Source organism: Seriola aureovittata, chromosome 1 (assembly GCF_021018895.1).
Source record: "Seriola aureovittata isolate HTS-2021-v1 ecotype China chromosome 1, ASM2101889v1, whole genome shotgun sequence".
NCBI classification, from domain to species: domain Eukaryota; kingdom Metazoa; phylum Chordata; class Actinopteri; order Carangiformes; family Carangidae; genus Seriola; species Seriola aureovittata.
In genome coordinates, this window is record NC_079364.1 from 33,128,878 (window position 1) to 33,147,546 (window position 18,669).

General features: G+C 42.2%; 1 protein-coding gene across 1 annotated transcript; it reads left to right on the top strand.

Moving 5' to 3' along the window:
- Window positions 1-584: 584 nt before the first annotated feature.
- Window positions 585-14,743, top strand: spg21 (SPG21 abhydrolase domain containing, maspardin). Its single transcript, XM_056363145.1, has 9 exons — window positions 585-720; window positions 3,005-3,067; window positions 9,388-9,549; window positions 9,970-10,050; window positions 10,524-10,669; window positions 10,753-10,861; window positions 12,688-12,795; window positions 12,886-13,026; window positions 14,164-14,743. The coding sequence occupies exons 2-9, from the start codon at window positions 3,005-3,007 to the stop codon at window positions 14,287-14,289; spliced, it is 936 nt and encodes a 311-aa protein (XP_056219120.1). The 5' UTR covers window positions 585-720; the 3' UTR covers window positions 14,290-14,743.
- Window positions 14,744-18,669: the final 3,926 nt, after the last annotated feature.

Consider the following 18,669-nt stretch of genomic DNA (forward strand, 5'->3'; position numbering starts at 1 on the left):
GTCTGTGTTTCTGCAAAATGTTCAGTCAAACAAAAGAAAATATAGGCCTACTCACTATATACTGAGTCTTTATTCATGTGACACAATTACTTTATACACAGCTGGAACAGCTCAACAAACAAGGTGTTTGCACGTCTGTCTGCTCTCACAACAACCAATCACTGGCTCTCATACATGAGCAGTCATGACATTAAAACATTAAAAACAAACAGAAAAGGAAAAATAAATACTTTTAAAATGGGGTTTCATTCCATTACTGATAATTTGACACAACACTACACCACAATACATGTCTGCCTCTGATAGACCCATCACTGACGGATCAGAAGACCCGAACATCAGGCAACAGAGACAGGATCCACGATGCTCCACGCTCCGGAGCACAAGGTGGCGCTAAGGCACCCGATACACTAGCTGCTACTGCGAAGAAGACACACACACACACACACACACACACACACACACACACACACACACACACACACACACACACACTGTGTTGTGCTCAGTTTGTGTGTGTGTGTGTGTGGTGTGTGTGTGTGTGTGTGTGTGTGTGTGTGTGTGTGTGTGTGTGTTGTCTACGGTAGCTCGGTGGGCGGTGTCGGAAGCTTTGCGGAAGTGTGTGAAACAGGAGTCATATGACCAGGCAGCGGCAGAAAATGGTGCCGAGATGTGGATAAAACCCTGCGGACACGGTGACTAACATCCACGACCAGCACGGTAACAGCCCGTTAATCCATATTAATACACGGTGAACATGTTAATGACCGAGGCCTCACCGCAGTCTGACTGTTTACACTTCAGCTCTGATGGTAGTCAGAGGTTTGTTTAACAGGGGGTCAGTGTCACTGTACAGTGTCTGTACACCCTGACTGTTTCTGTCTCTGGCTGTCTGTCTCCATCTCTGGCTGTAGTGTCTGACTGTCTGTGCCTCTATCAGTAGTCTGTCTGTCTCTGTGTTTGACTCTGCTGTAGTCTCTGACTGTCTCTGCTGTAGTCTCTGACTGTCCGTGCTGTAGTCTCTGACTGTCTCTGCTGTAGTATATGACTGTGTCTGACTGTAGTCTCTGACTGTCTCTGCTGTAGTCTCTGACTGTATCTGCTGTAGTCTCTGACTGTGTCTGACTGTCTCTGCTATCGTCTCTGGCTGTCTCTGGCTGTCTCTGACCGTGTGTGCTGTAGTCTCTGACTGTCTCTGCTGAAGTCTCTGACTGTGTCTGCTCTAGGCTCTGACTGTCTGTGCTGTAGTCTATGACTGTGTCTGCTGTAGTATATGACTGTGTCTGACTATAGTCTCTGACTGACTCTGCTATCGTCTCCGACCGTCCGTGCTGTAGTCTCCGACTGTCTCTGCCTTAGTCTCTGACTGTCTGCTGTAGTCTATGACTGTGTCTGCTGTAGTATATGACTGTGTCTGACTGTAGTCTCTGACTGTCTCTGCTGTAGTCTCTGACTGTCTCTGCTGTAGTCTCTGACTGTCTCTGCTATAGTCTATGACTGTCTGACTGTAGTCTCTGACTGTCTCTGCTGTAGTCTCTGACTGTGTCTGCTGTAGTCTCTGACTGTGTCTGCTGTAGTCTCTGACTGTCTGTGCTGTAGTCTATGACTGTGTCTGCTGTAGTATATGACTGTGTCTGACTGTAGTCTCTGACTGTGTCTGCTGTAGTCTCTGACTGTGTCTGACTGTCTCTGCTATCGTGTCTGACTGTCTCTGGCTGTCTCTGACTGCCTGCTGTAGTCTCTGACTGTGTCTGCTGTAGTCTCTGACTGTTTCTGCTGAAGTCTCTGACTGTCTGCTGTAGTCTCTGACTGTCTCTGCTATCGTCTCCGACCGTCCGGGCTGTAGTCTATGACTGTGTCTGACTGTAGTCTCCGACTGTCTCTGCTGTAGTCCCTGACTGTCTGTGCTGTAGTCTATGACTGTGTCTGCTGTAGTATATGACTGTGTCTGACTGTAGTCTCTGACTGTCTGTGCTGTAGTCTATAACTGTGTCTGACTGTAGTCTCTGACTGTGTCTGACTGTAGTCTATGACTGTGTCTGTTGTAGTATATGACTGTGTCTGACTGTAGTCTCTTACTGTGTCTGCTGTAGTCTCTGACTGTGTCTGACTGTCTCTGCTATCGTCTCTGACTGTCTCTGCTGTAGTCTCTGACTGTGTCTGCTGTAGTCTCTGACTGTGTCTGACTGTCTCTGCTATCGTCTCTGACTGTCTCTGCTGTTGTCTCTGACTGTGTCTGCTGTAGTCTCTGGCTGTCTCTGCTGTAGTCTCTGACTGTCTGTGCTGTAGTCTCTGACTGTCTGTGCTGTAGTCTATAACTGTGTCTGACTGTAGTCTCTGACTGTGTCTGACTGTAGTCTATGACTGTGTCTGTTGTAGTATATGACTGTGTCTGACTGTAGTCTCTTACTGTGTCTGCTGTAGTCTCTGACTGTCTGACTGTCTCTGCTATCGTCTCTGACTGTCTCTGCTGTAGTCTCTGACTGTGTCTGCTGTAGTCTCTGACTGTGTCTGACTGTCTCTGCTATCGTCTCTGACTGTCTCTGCTGTTGTCTCTGACTGTCTGCTGTAGTCTCTGACTGTGTCTGACTGTCTCTGCTCTCGTCTCTGACTGTCTCTGCTGTTGTCTCTGACTGTCTGCTGTAGTCTCTGGCTGTCTCTGACTGTGTCTGCTGTAGGCTCTGACGGTCTCTGCCAAAGTCTATGACTGTCTCTGACTGTATCTGACTGTCTCTGCTGAAGTCTCTGACTGTTTCTGCTGAAGTCTCTGACTGTCTCTGACTGTCTCTGCTGAAGTCTCTGACTGTCTCTGCTGAAGTCTCTGACTGTCTCTGACTGTCTCTGCTGAAGTCTCTGACTGTATCTGACTGTGTCTGCTGTAGTCCGTGTCTTTCTCGTCTGTAGTCTCTGTTTCTGCTCCAGTCTGTGACTGTAGTCTCTGACTGCCTTGTACTGTCTCTGCTGTGGTCTCTGACTGTTTGTCCCTGTCTACCTCTGTCCTTAGATGGAGGAGATTAAAGTGTCTCCTGATTATAACTGGTTCAGAAGCACAGTACCACTGAAAAGAGTAAGTACCTGATGATTTACACTGTTTACTAATGGTATTGTCATTGAACACACTGTGGGTACACACCAACACAACATGCTAACAGCGTACTTTCATTAAACTGTCCAGACATATGAAATGAAGTGGTGTGGATTCAGCCAATCACAGCATGTGTTCCTGAGTAATTGATGAGTATCTGCAGGATGAACAGATGTATTGATTGGTGAAATGTCACAGCTGTTTTTGAATGTCGAACCATGGAGATTCTTCTTTTAAACAGTTATCAGTTTGTCTTTAAACACATGGTTTAGAGTTAAAGCAGGAAATCAAAGATAAAACAGCATCTCAGTCAACCTGACACTGTTTATAAAAGTTTCTCACACCAACAGGTCAGAGAATTAAAATACTATAATATACTACAGTCAGGATTATTATTAATCAAATTTATTTATTTATTTATTTTTACATTTTTTGATATTAATTATCTGTCAGGAAATGATAAGCTCACAGCAGGAGAGAGAAGAGTGAAATAAAAATAAAATAATAAGGGAAGATGTAACAATAATAAATAAATCTGTGGAGGAAAACAGTAACAGGAGCTGTAATAGTACAAGAACAAATGGACTAAACAGTGGTTTCAGGAAGTATTCAGTTCCCTTCACTTTATACACATTAGATTATGCTGTAGATTTAATTTTAATTTAATGAAATTGTCATTTCTGTCCATCAATCAAACCTCCTTTATTTTTGATTGATGAAAAATCAAAAAGTGACAAAAGCGTTCAGACTGTTCCAAACATTGGCCAGGGTTAGACAGAAGACACCGTGAGTAAAAGACATGAGACAGTTGGACTAACAGCATTTAAGTGACATGAGGGACAAGACTCTGGTCTGATGAGACTAAACCTGAACCCCCTGGACACCAGGTCCTGCTCATCACTTGGATAACACCATCCCTACAGTGAAGCATGGGGAGGAAGCATCATACTGTAGGGGGCTTCTCAAAAGCAGGGACAGGGAGACTGGTCAGAACTGAAGAAGGATGAATGCAGCCAAATATAGAGAGGTGCTTGAAGAAAACCTGATGCAGAGTCCAGGAGACCTGAGACTGCAACACTCAATCACCTTTCAGCTCCACAGTGACCTGAAACAAACAACCAACACAACACTATAAAGTCTTCATGACCAGTCACCGACTGTCCCTGTGTGTCCCAGTTAAAGTCCAGACCTAAGCTCCATAGATCATAGGCCCATAGATCAGGTCTGTGGGGAGACCCGAAGAGGACAGTTCACAGACACTTCCTGTCCAATCTGAATCTGAGAGGATCTGACAGGAAGACTGAGATAAACAGACCAGATCCAGGTTCTGAGCTTGTAGAGACCCAAGAAGACTGAAACCCGAACTGCTGCTGAAGGGGGTCCAACGAAGTCCTGGATTAAGTTTCATTAGATTTAGACTAATGAAGAACAATGATAATTTTATCCATTTACAATTAAATCTACAGCATATTAAAGTGTGAGCGTCTGAATACTCTCTGAACTCAGTGTATTATTAAAACTGACTAATTAAGTCTTGAACTTCTTTGTTGATCATTTGATTTTAATCAGTCAACAGATATAAAACAATGAGATTTAATCAATGTCACACTTTCTATGTGTTGACCTGATTCACTGTGTTCACTAGCAGTGTTCCTCAGAACTGACTGCTATGAATAAGCTAAATGAATCTATGGATTCAGTGTGGATTAAACAGAAACATCAGAATAAATACTGATCATTTTTAATGCTGAAGTCATGATGATTTCCCACTTCACCAGAAATTACACTTCTGAACAGACGGTGACAGATGGAGGTTATTTAGATTTGACTACTTATGTTTTTTACATGAAATAATAATAATCTTAATAAAAATAATATGTATCATTACATTTCAGTGTAGACACGTTGATCAGGAGCTCTAAACTGAAATGATTTAGCTGTACTGGAGAAGTTGCCATAGATCACCTCAGTAAATCCACAGAGTGAATGAAGACCATCAGTGTCCTGATGTATGGATCTTACTCTGATACTGATCAGTCAAACAGTTTGAGAGTTGGCTGTGAACACATGAGTGGTTGATCATAGTCATGCAGTATGATTAGATTTACACACCTGTGTGATAGTAACAGAGTCTGTCAGTGTGTTTATCTCAGTGTGGTCTGATGTGACCGATACCAGTGTCCCAGGCAGAGCCTCACATCCACCTTCTCTTGATGAATGAAGTTTCATTTTAAAAATAGTTTTCTGTGGTTCAATAGATTATGTGTTAATATGTTTTAAAAGAATGACAAAGAAATAGCAGGATCTCAGTCCCAGTTATTCAACCCTCCTGGCTTCCTGAACTCATTATACTTTAATAATATCTAATTATAATATGATTTTGTTCTTCCAACTATGTACAGTGGCAAGAAAAAGTAAGTGAACCCTTTGGAATTACTTCCATTTATGTATAAATTTGTCCTTAAATATGGTCAGATCTTCATCCAAGTTACAGTTATGAACAAACGCAATCTACTTTAACTAATAACACACAAATCATAGTTTTGTTCTTGTCCATATTGAAAACATCCTTCAAACATTCACAGTGTTGGTTGGAAAAAGTATGTGAACCCTGCAACTAATGTCATCAACAGAAGCTAACTGAGGTCAGGAATGATCAAACCTGGAGTCCAGTAAATTAAATAAGATTGGAGATGTGGGTTAGAGACACTTCGACTTCTAAAAAACATTTAGAGTTTGCTGTTCACAGCAAACATCAGCTGATCTGAACCAGGCCTCACAAAAAATAGCTCTCAGAAGACTTATGATCAAGAATCGTTGATTAGCTTGAAGCTGAAAATGTCACAGAGTCATTGCAAATAATTTAGATCTTCATCGGCCTTCAGTCAGATAAATATTCTATAGATTGAGATGATTCAGTTGTGTGGTTACTCTCCCTAGAAGTGACGTCCAGCTGAGAAGACTCCAAAAGCTCAACGCAGATGATCAGTGATGTTAACAAAGAAGCTCTGAGTTACAGCTGAAGACTTAAAGGAATCATTGGAGCTGGTTAACATCTCTGCTCATGAGTCAAACATACATAGATCATGTTGCATGGTTACATGGTGCATGTTGTCCTGCCAAAGACACCACAGAGGAAGCTGCTGCGCTCCAAAAAAACAGAAAAACACAAAGTTTATAAAGAGCATCTTGAGAATCTGCTGATGCAGCTCTGTAAGTACAATGGTCCAAATTTTGATGTTATTGGTGCCAAATGAGGTTCAGCCAGTTGTTAAATCGAAGGGTTCACTTGCTTTTTCCACCACCATTGTGAATGTTTAATGGCTGTAATCATTGAAGACACAAAAGATTATAATTGTTTGTGTGATATAAGTTTAGAGACACTGGCCCTCATTTATCAATCTTGCGTGAAAACAGGCGCAGATCTGAGCGCAGAATTAGTCGTACGATAGGATACACGTGTGATTCATGAAACATTCGTATCTGACCAATCCCAGCCTGCCTAATGTGCAGTGGCAGTTCGTTCCACAGTTTCGGGGCGGCAACAGAGAATGCTCGGTCCCCTCTGAGCTTCAGCCTGGTTTTGGGAACCCCCAGGAGCAGCTGGTCAGCTGACCTGAGAGATCGGCTAGGTGCATAGGGGTGCAGAAGCTCAGAGACGTACATTGGGGCAAGACCATTTAAGGCTTTAAAAGCAAATAAAAGAATTTTAAAATGAATTCTAAAATGGACGGGCAGCCAGTGAAGTGAAACTAAAATCGGTGTAATGTGCTCGAACTTCCTTGTGCCGGTTACAAGACGTGCAGCTGCAATAATTAGAATGTTGTCAGTCTTAGTGACAAGACCTGAGATAAATTCACCAAATTCTGCAAAAAACTGTGAATAAGGGCCGGGTGGTCTGTAAAGTACCACAAGATGAAATGGTCGTAGTCTGTCATCCTGGAGAGAGCCTCGAAAGAGTTAAAGGTCGCTTCCTGTTTAGTCGTTAACATGAAATCTGACTTATAGATTAAAGCCACACCCCCACCTTGCTTAGTGGCTCCAGCAGCATGTGCATTAGTATCATCAGGTGGGGAAGCCTCAATAAGATGGTTTCTCTACTTTGATGTAGATGACCTCCTTCACTCCTCTTTCAGACCACCTGTCCTCACTATCCAAAATATGTAACACTGTTGTCATGGAGGGAGTGTCCCTACTCCTTCAGGTGTAGGTAAACTGTTGAGTCTTGACCTGAATGGTCCTCCTGTGTTGAGCTGAGTGTTTTGTTAGTGGTTGTTTGGGTTCATGATATATATTCACAGGACTATATACACTACTGTTCTGGGTTTTTCAGTGTGCAGTCTTCAGGATGGACCAGTTTTTGTTGTAAGACATATGATGTACAACCTACAGGTGATTTTTAAAAATTTTTTTTCAAGTTTAGAAGGTGAAATGTCAAGAAATTTTGAGAGACAGATGTATCGCCCCGTAGAGGCAGAATATCCAGAGGTGTGACAAAGTCACATCAGCCAGTTTAAATCTGTTTGAAGTGAGACCAACTTGTTTCATCCTCACAGTATATGCAGAAAAAATAAATCAAAATTTAAATAATAACCACAAATTAAGTTTTAAAGTACGTAATTAAATAAGAATTAATAACATATTAACTTGTTACCATATAGTAAATGCATTGGGGAGCTCATTGATGAAAAAAAATCTACTTCACTGCTGTTTATTGATATTTTCCTCCCAAAACGGTAAAAGTTTTAATCATTGAGATATTAATTTGAACTAAGCTCTACTACGTTCTCCATACATTCTGTATCCTGATTCCATTTTCTGTCCACATTCTAATGTCTCTGAACTTCTATGTTTTTACCTTCATGAAAATATGATTTCCTCTTTCCTCATGGGATTTGTCCCACAGCACATGTTCATCAGGAGACATGGGTCAAATAGTCAACTATCACATGCCTGCACTAACTGTGTGACTGGGTTACTGGTTTACACTGTATAAACTGTCAGCAGGTTTAATATGTAGGAACCTTTTTTGATTGCACTTTAAGTTTTACACCCACAGAATACATTTTTAAAAAAGCAAAGCAGCTCTTTAGCTAATGAGGGAATTGGACTCATATGATATAAGCAAGAGCATTTTAGAGACTCTTTTGCAGAAGTCTGCTGGAAGTATTTTTAAAGTCTTTTAATGCATGCACATGGTATGGGTACCTGGGGTTGAAGAACACAGACTGACCAGTACAATGATAGGGGAAGAGCAGAGACAACTGGAGTGTAAATACAGACTGCAGGTGGAACAGAAAGCTCCACAAACTGTGTCTGATCCTGTTCATCATCATCTCAAAGAATTCACTACACTGCCCTCAGGAAGATGCTGCAGAGCTGCAACAGCAACCAATAACATTTACAGAATCTCCTTTAGATACATTAACTTTGTTGAAATCATAAGCATCATTTGCACTGGAATCATGTCATTCACTATTAATCAAGTAGTCTATGAAATATCAGAAATAGTGAAGATGCCTGATATTATTTCCCCAAGCTGTTTAAATGTTTATTTCACCAAAGGTCTAAAACTAAGTATTCAGTTTACAATCAGATATTTTTCCTCCCATAATGTCAACAAGTGAATGTCCAGCATGAGTTAATCCTCATTTTTGATTAACATGTTGTTGTTGTTGTTGATCAACAACTCTTAAATGTGACATGATCGTCTGTGATACAGAAAATCATCTCCAGATGAATTAACAAAGCAAAATAATAATTAGCTTCAGTCACAGTCTGAAATGTTGACTCACAGAAAGGGAGTGCCTCCTGCCAGACACTTTCCCATTGATTTCTCATATCCATCAGTCCCTGATATGGATGAGACTCAGCACCTGATGACTCAGCAAATCTGGGAGGCACTGAAAACTCAGACAGAGAAGTCACAATAGATGCCATAGAAATCCTCACAGCTATCATGTTATACCATCTCCAGGGCTTCTTGGGTCAGTCAAGGCTGACAGGTCTGTTAGCTCTTCCGGCTGCAGATGGTGGGAGGTGTGGTCAGTCCTGAGATGGACAGAAAAGGTCTACAGGCTTTCAGTTACAGAGAAATAACTGTTTGGCTCAGCTGGCACAGGATTTATCTAACATGCAGTGAATATAGACTTTTCTAGCCATGACGGCAGCTCGACCATAACACTGCAGACTGTAAGTAAAGAGGTCTTTTCTGTATGTGGGCTCCATCTTTAGTTTTGAAGCCAGTTTCAAAGAGACTTCAGGGTCTTCTCTCCTCACCGTGTTGTTTCTGTCTTCTCCAGATTATTGTTGATGATGATGACAGTAAGGTGTGGTCGCTGTATGATGCAGGTCCAAAGAGCATCAGGTGTCCCATCATCTTCCTCCCTCCAGTCAGTGGGACAGCTGAGGTGTTCTTCCAGCAGGTACTGGCTCTGACAGGCTGGGGCTACAGAGTCATCTCGGTGAGTTCATGTCTGAAAACACTGCAGCTTCAGCATGAGGCTCTGTTTTCATTTACATTTTATCGGCAGACCTGGGATTTACAGGAAAATCACACGTACTCAGCAGACCCCTGTTCTGACAATTATATATTTAATTGAAATGAATACATAAATACATTTATTTTAAAAGATGCAGGAAAAGAAGAATGAACAACTTCCATGACATTTTCAAAAACAGTACATTACTTGTGGAACTCATGACCTGACTGAAGTTTTTGTTTAGTTTAATAAAATGTGTCATATCAGATGAGCTGATCAGAAACACTGTGCTGTTTGCCATTACCTTAATAATCAGACTGACTGATGCTGTAGATTGAATGATCATTGATGACCCCAGTGATTACTCACTGGTCCTGCTGTGATGAACCCGTGTGTTTCCAGCTGCAGTATCCTGTCTACTGGGACCTCATGGAGTTCTTTGACGGCTTCAGGAAGCTTCTGGACCACCTGCAACTGGATAAAGTAAGATCGCCTGATCTCTCTGTGAACCGACTTCAGGTGTCTGGCCATGAAGGTGTGACTGTGTGTGTCTGCGGGGGGGGGGGTCTAAGGAGCAAATTGTGTTTAAATACATCAATAAACATTTCAGTCCAGAATTCCTTTTTTCAGATTTACATTTCCCTTGTTTTTATCGAGCAGTAGGAACGTAGCTACTTGTGTTAGCAGCTGCAGCAGGTAGGTTGTTGTAGCAGTCCTGCAGAATGCTTCATTTCCACCTTGTGGTTGCTTTTAAGAAATTTTAACAACTTTGGTCCGTTCAGTTTTCCCTCAGTCCTGACCAGTCTCCCTGTCTCGCAGCCTGATGCTGCCTCCACCATGCTTCATCATTGGGGTGGTGTTGTTCAGGTCCACCTGTTCGGGCCGTATCTGTTTGATGATGATTGTCTGTATCTGTCTGATGAGGATGATGACTTAGCTTTCTCTTGTCTCTTCAGGTCCACCTTTTCGGGGCGTCTCTGGGAGGATTCCTGGCTCAGAAGTTTGCAGAGTGCACACACAAGTCTCCCAGAGTTCACTCTCTGATTCTGTGTAACTCATTTAGCGACACCTCCATCTTTAACCAGACATGGACAGCCAACAGGTGGTGTTTCATGACTCATCACACATTCTCCCTTTGCATGTTCAGATTCATCATCAGTGTTTTATCTCCACCTTCCTCCTCAGCTTCTGGTTGATGCCAGCTTTTATGTTAAAGAAGATTGTTCTGGGGAACTTTGCTAAAGGGCCGGTGGACCCTAAAATGGCAGACGCAATCGACTTCATGGTTGACAGGGTGAGTGGACATCAGTGAGGTACTTTGTGTTAATGTGTCACTGCAGCGTGAAGAAGCACCTCTTCTACATTTGAGTGTCTTACCATCACTCCTGCTAAGTCATCTGTATGTCATGTGAACAGAGGAGGCTCTGGTTGCTTTTCAGGCTCAGCAGAGGTTAAACATCCACTGTATATGTTAGTGTGTCCGGGAACAGCCTTAGTCTTCTATCACAGCTGACTGTCAGTGAGCTGATGTTCAGTCCACAACGCTCACACACAGCCTCACTGTGAGGGGACACACTGAGTTCACCAGGCTGGTCCAATTCTACAAATATTAATAATCAAGCTGCATTGATTAGTTGATAATCAATCAGTTTAAATTAATCTGTGATTAACTGTCTCAGTCATTTTAAAAAATTGTGTACTATATAATTTTAGATTAAATGTTTTGGGGTTTTGGACAGCTGATCAATATTTACTAAAATGTCATTGTCATTCAACAAAAATAAATGACAGATTAATTGATGATGAAACTAGTTGGTATATGCAGCTCTTAATAATAAGAATAAACATTATATTTACAAAGAGCTTACCAAGCTATCACCTGTACACAAGTGAACAAAGAGTACACAGAAGTAAAAACACAGTAACATCAGAGGGTAGCAGATAGATCAGACATTAAACTAACATTTTACAAAGTGAGATTTGAGGAACCTGTTGAACACAAACAGACCTCAGAGGGGGGAGGGGAAGGGGTGGGGGTCCTGGAGGGTGAGTCAGAGGAAAGGAGGTGAGTTAGAGGAAGTGTGGTGGTGGGGAATATCAACAAGTAAATACAGTTTTCAGATTGTCTGAGAGTTTGTTTTTATTTTGTCCCCAGAGTAAAACTTTGGATCAGAGTGTTTAAAGTTAATATGATCAGCACAAACAGAAAGCAGAGGATTTATTGATTTAAACTGCAGTCTGTAGAGATGAAGCTTCACCTCTGTCAGACCAGGTACTACCACTAAAATGATGATGTCAGGATTAAAGGATTTAATTACCGCTGAGCCTGATGGCTAGTGATTCGCTGGTCAGAGTTTTAATACCTGTACCCACTTGACCACATAGATATGTGTTAATCACCTGGCCTATCTCCCTGCCTGTCTGTCTGTCTGTCTGTCTGTCTGTCTCTCTCTCTCTTTCTGTCTCTTTCTATCTCTGTCTCTTTCTCTGTCTGTCTCTCTCTATCTCTTTCTCTGTCTCTCTCTATTCCTCTCTCTCTTTCTCTCTCTCTCTCTCTGCCTCTCTCTTTTGCTCTCTTTGTCTCTCTCTCTCTCTCTCTCTCTATCTCTCTCTCTATCTATCTATCTGACTCTCTCTCTCTATCTCTCTCTCTGTCTCTCTCTTTTTAATAAAACCTGTTGAGCTTTCTGACAGATATAGATTAGTATCAGATTTTTTTCAGGCTGTTCACAGATATTTGGTTTTAGTGGGACTTATATGGTGTAACTGTTTGATGATTAGCAGGTGGATGTAGTGATGTAGTAGCTTCTCGCACCTTGAGGTTGTCAGGTGTGGTACAACTGTACCTGTAAAGAGACCAAAACTAAAACCTGTACTCCCTGACAGTATCTTGTAACCTGCACTGTATGGGGAGCTGCTGCAGAGACATACCAGGAGGATGGATACACTGTTGTTTGTCAAGAAATTGTTCCATCACAAACCTCTCCCTAAACCACTCTCTGCATTTTCCAAATCTTGAATTCTCCCTTTTAACCAGGTGACCACTCTGTTTCTTTAAGTATAAATATGTGTTCACGTTTGACTGTTAACCTCTCATCCATGTGTGTGTGTATGCTGTAGTTGGAGAGTCTGAACCAAAGTGAGTTAGCATCACGGCTAACACTCAACTGTCAGAACTCTTATGTGGAGCCACACAAAATAAAAGACATTGCTGTCACCATTATAGATGTAAGTAAGATCAAGTACACCAGCATCAATTCATGTCTGTTTCTACCACAACAACCTGATCTATGTATTTTCTCTGGGAATGTTGTTCAGGTGTTTGATCAGAGTGCTCTGTCACTGGAGGCCAAGGAGGAGATGTATAAACTGTATCCTAATGCCAGACGAGCTCACCTGAAGACAGGAGGAAACTTCCCATACCTGTGCAGGAGTGCAGAGGTCAACCTCTACATACAGGTACGGTCGGTTCCCCTCTACATATAGGTACAGTCGGTTCCCCTCTATACACAGGTACAGTTGTTTCCCCTCTACACACAGGTACAGTCGTTTCCCCTCTACACACAGGTACAGTCTGGTCCCCTCTACACATAGGTACACTTGGTTCCGCTCTTTACCTCTACACACAGGTACGGTCGGTTCCCCTCTACACACAGGAACAGTCGGTTCCCTTCTACATTTCTACCCACAGGTACGGTCGGTTCCCCTCTACACACAGGTACGGTCGGTTCCCCTCTACACACAGGTAAGGTCAGTTCCCTTCTACATTTCTACCCACAGGTATCGTCGGTTCCCCTCTACGCACAGGTACGGTCAGTTCCCCTCTACACACAGGTACGGTCGGTTCCCCTCTACACACAGGTACAGTCGGTTCCCCTCTACATCTCTACCCACAGGTACGGTCAGTTCCCCTCTACATACAGGTACGGTCGGTTCCCTTCTTTACCTCTACCCACAGGCACGGTCGGTTCCCCTCTACACATAGGTAAGGTCGGCTCCCCTCTACGCACAGGTACGGTTGCTTCCCCTCTACATACAGGTACAGTTGGTTCCCCTCTACCCACAGGTATGGTCGATTCCCCTCTACACATGGGTAAGGTCGGCTCCCCTCTATACACAGGTACGGTCGGTTCCCCTCTATACCTATCCACACAGGTACGGTCGGTTCCCCTCTACACCTCTACACAAAGTACGGTCGGATCCCCTCTACACACAGGAACGGTCGGTTCCCCTCTACATTAAGGTACGGTCAGTTCCCCTCTAGACACAGACAGGGTGCGGTCGGTTCCCCTCTACACACAGATACGGTACAGTCGGTTCCCCTCTACACACAGGTACAATCACAGAGAAAATCTAACCCTAAGTGCCTTCACCATCCCTGGTGTGTGTTTGCTGAACATTGTGCAGGTGCTGCATTGATTCCTGACAAACTGTCACTACATTAGTAACAAAATACAAACATCAGAATTCTGACAAATCACTGAATCATCAAGAATGCTTGTGAGTCCATTGTACTTTTTTGCGTCTAGCGTGATGTGTCGTTTTAGTTGATTTATCTTTAGTTTTTTTGTGATATTACTTGTTGTTTACGTTCAGATTCACCTGCGTCAGTTCCATGGGACGAGATACGCTGCTATCAGTCCTGACATGGTGAGCGCAGAGGAGCTGGAGGTGCAGGAGAGTCACCTGAGTGGTAATCGGGACTCTGAAGACGACCAATGAGACGACGTTTACCTGACAGCTGTTTCCTCTGAACATTTCCAACAGTTTCTCTGTCTCATTTCACAGCGTGTCTCCAGGTTTTCTATGGAACTCAACAGTCAATTAGCGAGTCAACTGAGAATATTTTTATTTGACAGATGAAGCAATATTTTGATAATTACCTGTATATAAATGATACTTTACCGCCTGCTTTATAACACATACAACTCCTTGCCTTATGTTGAATGACCGATACTTGTTGCACTCATAAACTGCCTGAACTGTTGTCTGTTTGTGTAAAATACATAATGTGGTTAACGTTGCCAGCAGTTAACTGGTTTCCTGTTGACAGAAATATGAACACATTGGTTAAAGAGACATATCTGAACGTGTTTGTGTAATTCAATGAGATGAAATGAAATGACATTTTTTGACCATTTGTTTTGAAACCTTTACAGTAAATTTTTAAATATCATATGCGTGCAGTTGTTATTTCCTCTAGTGAGTCACATGTTGTGGTTTGAGTGGTGATGAGTGTGTTCAAACATGAATGTTTCAGTCTCCATATCTGGGTTCACCTGTTGAACTTCACAACCTACATCATTTTAAAAACTCACTCTCACAAATATAATGATAAAATAATTGATGAAAGAATCAATGAAACAGATGTGGTGTGTATTTTATAAGGGATCATGTAAATATTCTTTTCCTGTGAGACATTTTCCCTTTTTAATTACTTTCCAGCACAAAAGCAGCTGAATGTGTGAAACGTGTTAGAACCAAGAAGGAATAGCAAGATGTGTGGCATACATTTGTGATCTACACGGCTTTCACTAAATCCAAGTCTCTCCTGTTTCATTCCTCCTCCATTCCTTTACTGTCAGAACAGAACTGTATTTCTGTATAGAAGCTGCTGCCAAGCATTTTGTGACAAATAACTGAACAACATAAACGTGTCAAATAAATAACGCTCACTGACTTGGGTTGAGTTGGTGTGGGTTGATTGTGATTTGCCAGTGAGCCCAACCAGACACACACACAGAGCAGCTCTGTGCACCCTGAATGTCAGGCACACAGAGAGGACCAGAGATGGACAGGTAAAAACTTTCTGGGTTTATTGACGGTCTACTGGCCCACCTATGCAGCAAGATTGGTGCTCATGAAGGGTAATCCAACTATGACAGACAGGTCTGTCAATGTTTTAGTGAGAGAGAGAGAGCAGGGAGGAGGGGCTGAGTGAATAAATGCACTGTGCACAGCTCTACAATGAAATCAGATTTTACCCATCTGAAATAGTTTTGCGGCGTTCAAATACTGACACATACAATATGAAAGAGGTCGGTCACGTGAACATTCACCTGAAGAAGGCTCTGACCCTTTAAGTAAAACCTTCTTGGAAGTAATTGACACTTCGGATTTCACCCAGTTTGTGGCTGAACCTTCCTCACTGACTTTCATCATAATCATCACTTCCCTCTCTCTTCTTCTTTCATCATTTTCTTATGAAATTTGAGAGGACACCAGTTAGTCCTCATGACATTGTTTCAAATGTATTTTAAACGCCACACGTTGGTCCGTCAACTTTAGCTGTTCTTGGCAAGTGATTATCGGTGGTCCTGGCTCCAGTGAATCAAACACAGCTCTGTCTAGTCTCCTAGACTCAGTTGATCCTCTCACCACTAAAACAAGATGGTGAAAGAGGTCTAAAACCTGGTTTACTGAGGAACCATGGCCTGAAGCAAGACTACAGAAGACACAACTGAAAATCAGAAGCTCTCTACTTCTACAGTGGCACAACTGTGAACTGAAATACAAGCGTGCTATCTCCACTGATAGAGCAGCCTATTATATACATATAAATAAAAAACAGTAGCAGCATGTCATAGCTGCTTGACCTTTACAGCTCATGATTTAATAAGTTTTCTGTAATAAAATAGATTAGATGTAAAATCAGCTTTTCTTCTCCAGCTTCTTCTGCAGGACCATGAGCATCATGGTGAATCATCATCACACTCGTGATGAAAAAGCTCACTGCTCCAGAAACTTACATCACATCTGCCCAGGGCAGTCTTGGAGGTCCCTGATTTCATTCAGAAGGCACAACTATCTCAATGCGCCAAGAGTAAGGAAAGACCGACTGGGAAAGTCCAAACCCTACGAGCCAGTAACATTAGGAGAATAGAGGAACTTACCTGGCAACAAAAGAAAGATAACTTCACACAGGATGAAACATAGGACAGATGGGTTAAGAACAAGTCCCAGCCAGAGAAAGTTGATCTGTTAGTGTTCACAGCAACAGACTCGGCATGAAAAAACAACTTTACAGAAAATGGAGGCTGAACCACACAGGTTTAAGGAATTGGCACTCCCTTCCAATCTCACCATCCAGGAAAGGAAGACTGCAGTGTTACTGAGCAAGGACTGGAACATCACCATCCTACCAGCAGATGAGGGAAGATGCACATTGTCCTAAACACAGCTGATTACAATACCAGGGTCACCACACTACTCAGTGGCGCCATACATATGAAACACTGAAAGGGCCTCCACCAGTTGCTACAAGAAGGAAATAGAGTATTTGCTAAAGCTACAGAAGAAGAAACCATCAATCACCAACAGTATCATCCCTCTCACCCTGGAGAAACCCTGGGTGACCCCAGAACTAAAAGCCCTATTGAAGGAGAAGAAGAGGGTTTTTAAATCCGGGGACAAACATGAGCTGAGGAGGGTGCAGACGGAGCTGAAACGGGAGATTAAATGAAACAACTGTACAGGGTGCCATTTGAGAGGAATAGTGAAAGAATGAAGGAGCTGCGAAACCAGTAGGTTCAGGTAAACCATTGGTGTGCACATGGTATATTACTGTGTACAGGGAGTTTTACTGTCCTTCAATGATGCCTGTACCTCTTGAAGTTGTAGATACCCATGCAGTAAAAACAGAAAAAATTTCTACTCTAATAACCAGTCTGGTACTAGAATAGACTATGTAAAACTAACGTTATATTTTACTGTGTTACTATATAGAGAATAATGGACCTGGAGGGACAAGAACCATTCCATATTCTTGTTTTTGTGGATGAAGCTGGCTTCAGTCTATCCAAATGCAGGAGACGTGGCTGCAATGTCATTGGCCACCGAGCCACAATTAGCACACCAGGCCAACGTGGGGGCAATATCACAATGTGTGCTGTCATTTCTGAGAATGGTATGAGCACACATATTCCACACATTGGGCCCTACAACATCCAATTTCTCGTGGCCTTCCTAGATACACTTTACAGAGATCTAATACCAGAACATGAGAGATATTTATTTGGGCCAGATTTGAAAAATTATGTGATTGTGTGGGATAATGTCAGCTTCCACTGTCAAAGGATGAAAATGGAGTTCCTTCCACCATACTCCCTGTGCCTGAATCCAACAGACAAGTTCTTCTCAGCCTGGAGGTGGAAAAAATATGACCATGGGCCACAGGATCAGATGTCTCTGTTGAATGCCATGAATGCTGCATGTGAGGATATCACAGGTGATCAATGCAGGGGATGGGTGTGCCACGCAAGGAGATTTGTCCCCTGATGCATTGCAAGGGAAAACATCAAATGTGTTGTTTGTTTTTTTACTAAACTGCCAGAGTTTTTTCATTGTTTTTGGATGTTTTTTTTTTATTTTGTGGCAATCATAATCATGATGTAATTTGTGACTATCAAGGTATAAAAGCATCTATACATTTTGACCAGTATGGCTCAAATGATAACAAAACAACTTTTCATTTTGGTGGCACTGGCCAATTAACTGACACAAAAACTAGGTTTTGAAACTGAATGAAATGTTTTGGATGACTTACTACCTTTTGCAAACATGCAGTAGAGTTTTGATAGATAGATAGATAGATAGATAGATAGATAGATCCCCTTGGGGAAATTCTATTGTCTGATGGCAGTGGGAACAAAGGATCTCCTGAACCTCTCTGTTCTGCAGTGAGATGAGACGTTTGCTGCAGCTGCTTCTCTGTCCTGCCAGAATGTTGTGGAGAGGCTGGTTGGTATTGTCCAAGATGGCTGGATCTTACAGCGCATGCATCTCTCCACAACAGTCCTGAGTGTGGCTTTTGTCCTGTAAATTTCTCTATAAATTGAAAACATGCAGTGTTCAAATAAACTTGATACCATTTAAAAGCAGAATGATCATGTCTGATTATATGAGGTTTCACCCGTCGTCTGCTGCTCCATCAATGTAATTGGCTGTGGCCATGTAGATTTATTAGACTAAATCAGGAAAATTAAAAGTTGATCAGCTGTTTTTTCAAATATTTTTTATATTTGGCTTTGTGGAGGACATGAAAGTCATGTAGATTTAAATCCTCAGATTCATTCAAGTCCTGAGCTGTTTAAACACTGCTAT

What these genes read in the sequence shown, in the direction of transcription:
- spg21 (XM_056363145.1), top strand. Translation starts at nt 3,005, where the DNA reads ATGGAGGAGATTAAAGTGTCTCCTGATTATAACTGGTTCAGAAGCACA. An exon ending in TCGACTTCATGGTTGACAGG is followed by an intron (nt 10,862 to 12,687) that starts GTGAGTGGACAT and finishes TGTATGCTGTAG; the next exon opens with TTGGAGAGTCTGAACCAAAG. An exon ending in TTGCTGTCACCATTATAGAT is followed by an intron (nt 12,796 to 12,885) that starts GTAAGTAAGATC and finishes AATGTTGTTCAG; the next exon opens with GTGTTTGATCAGAGTGCTCT.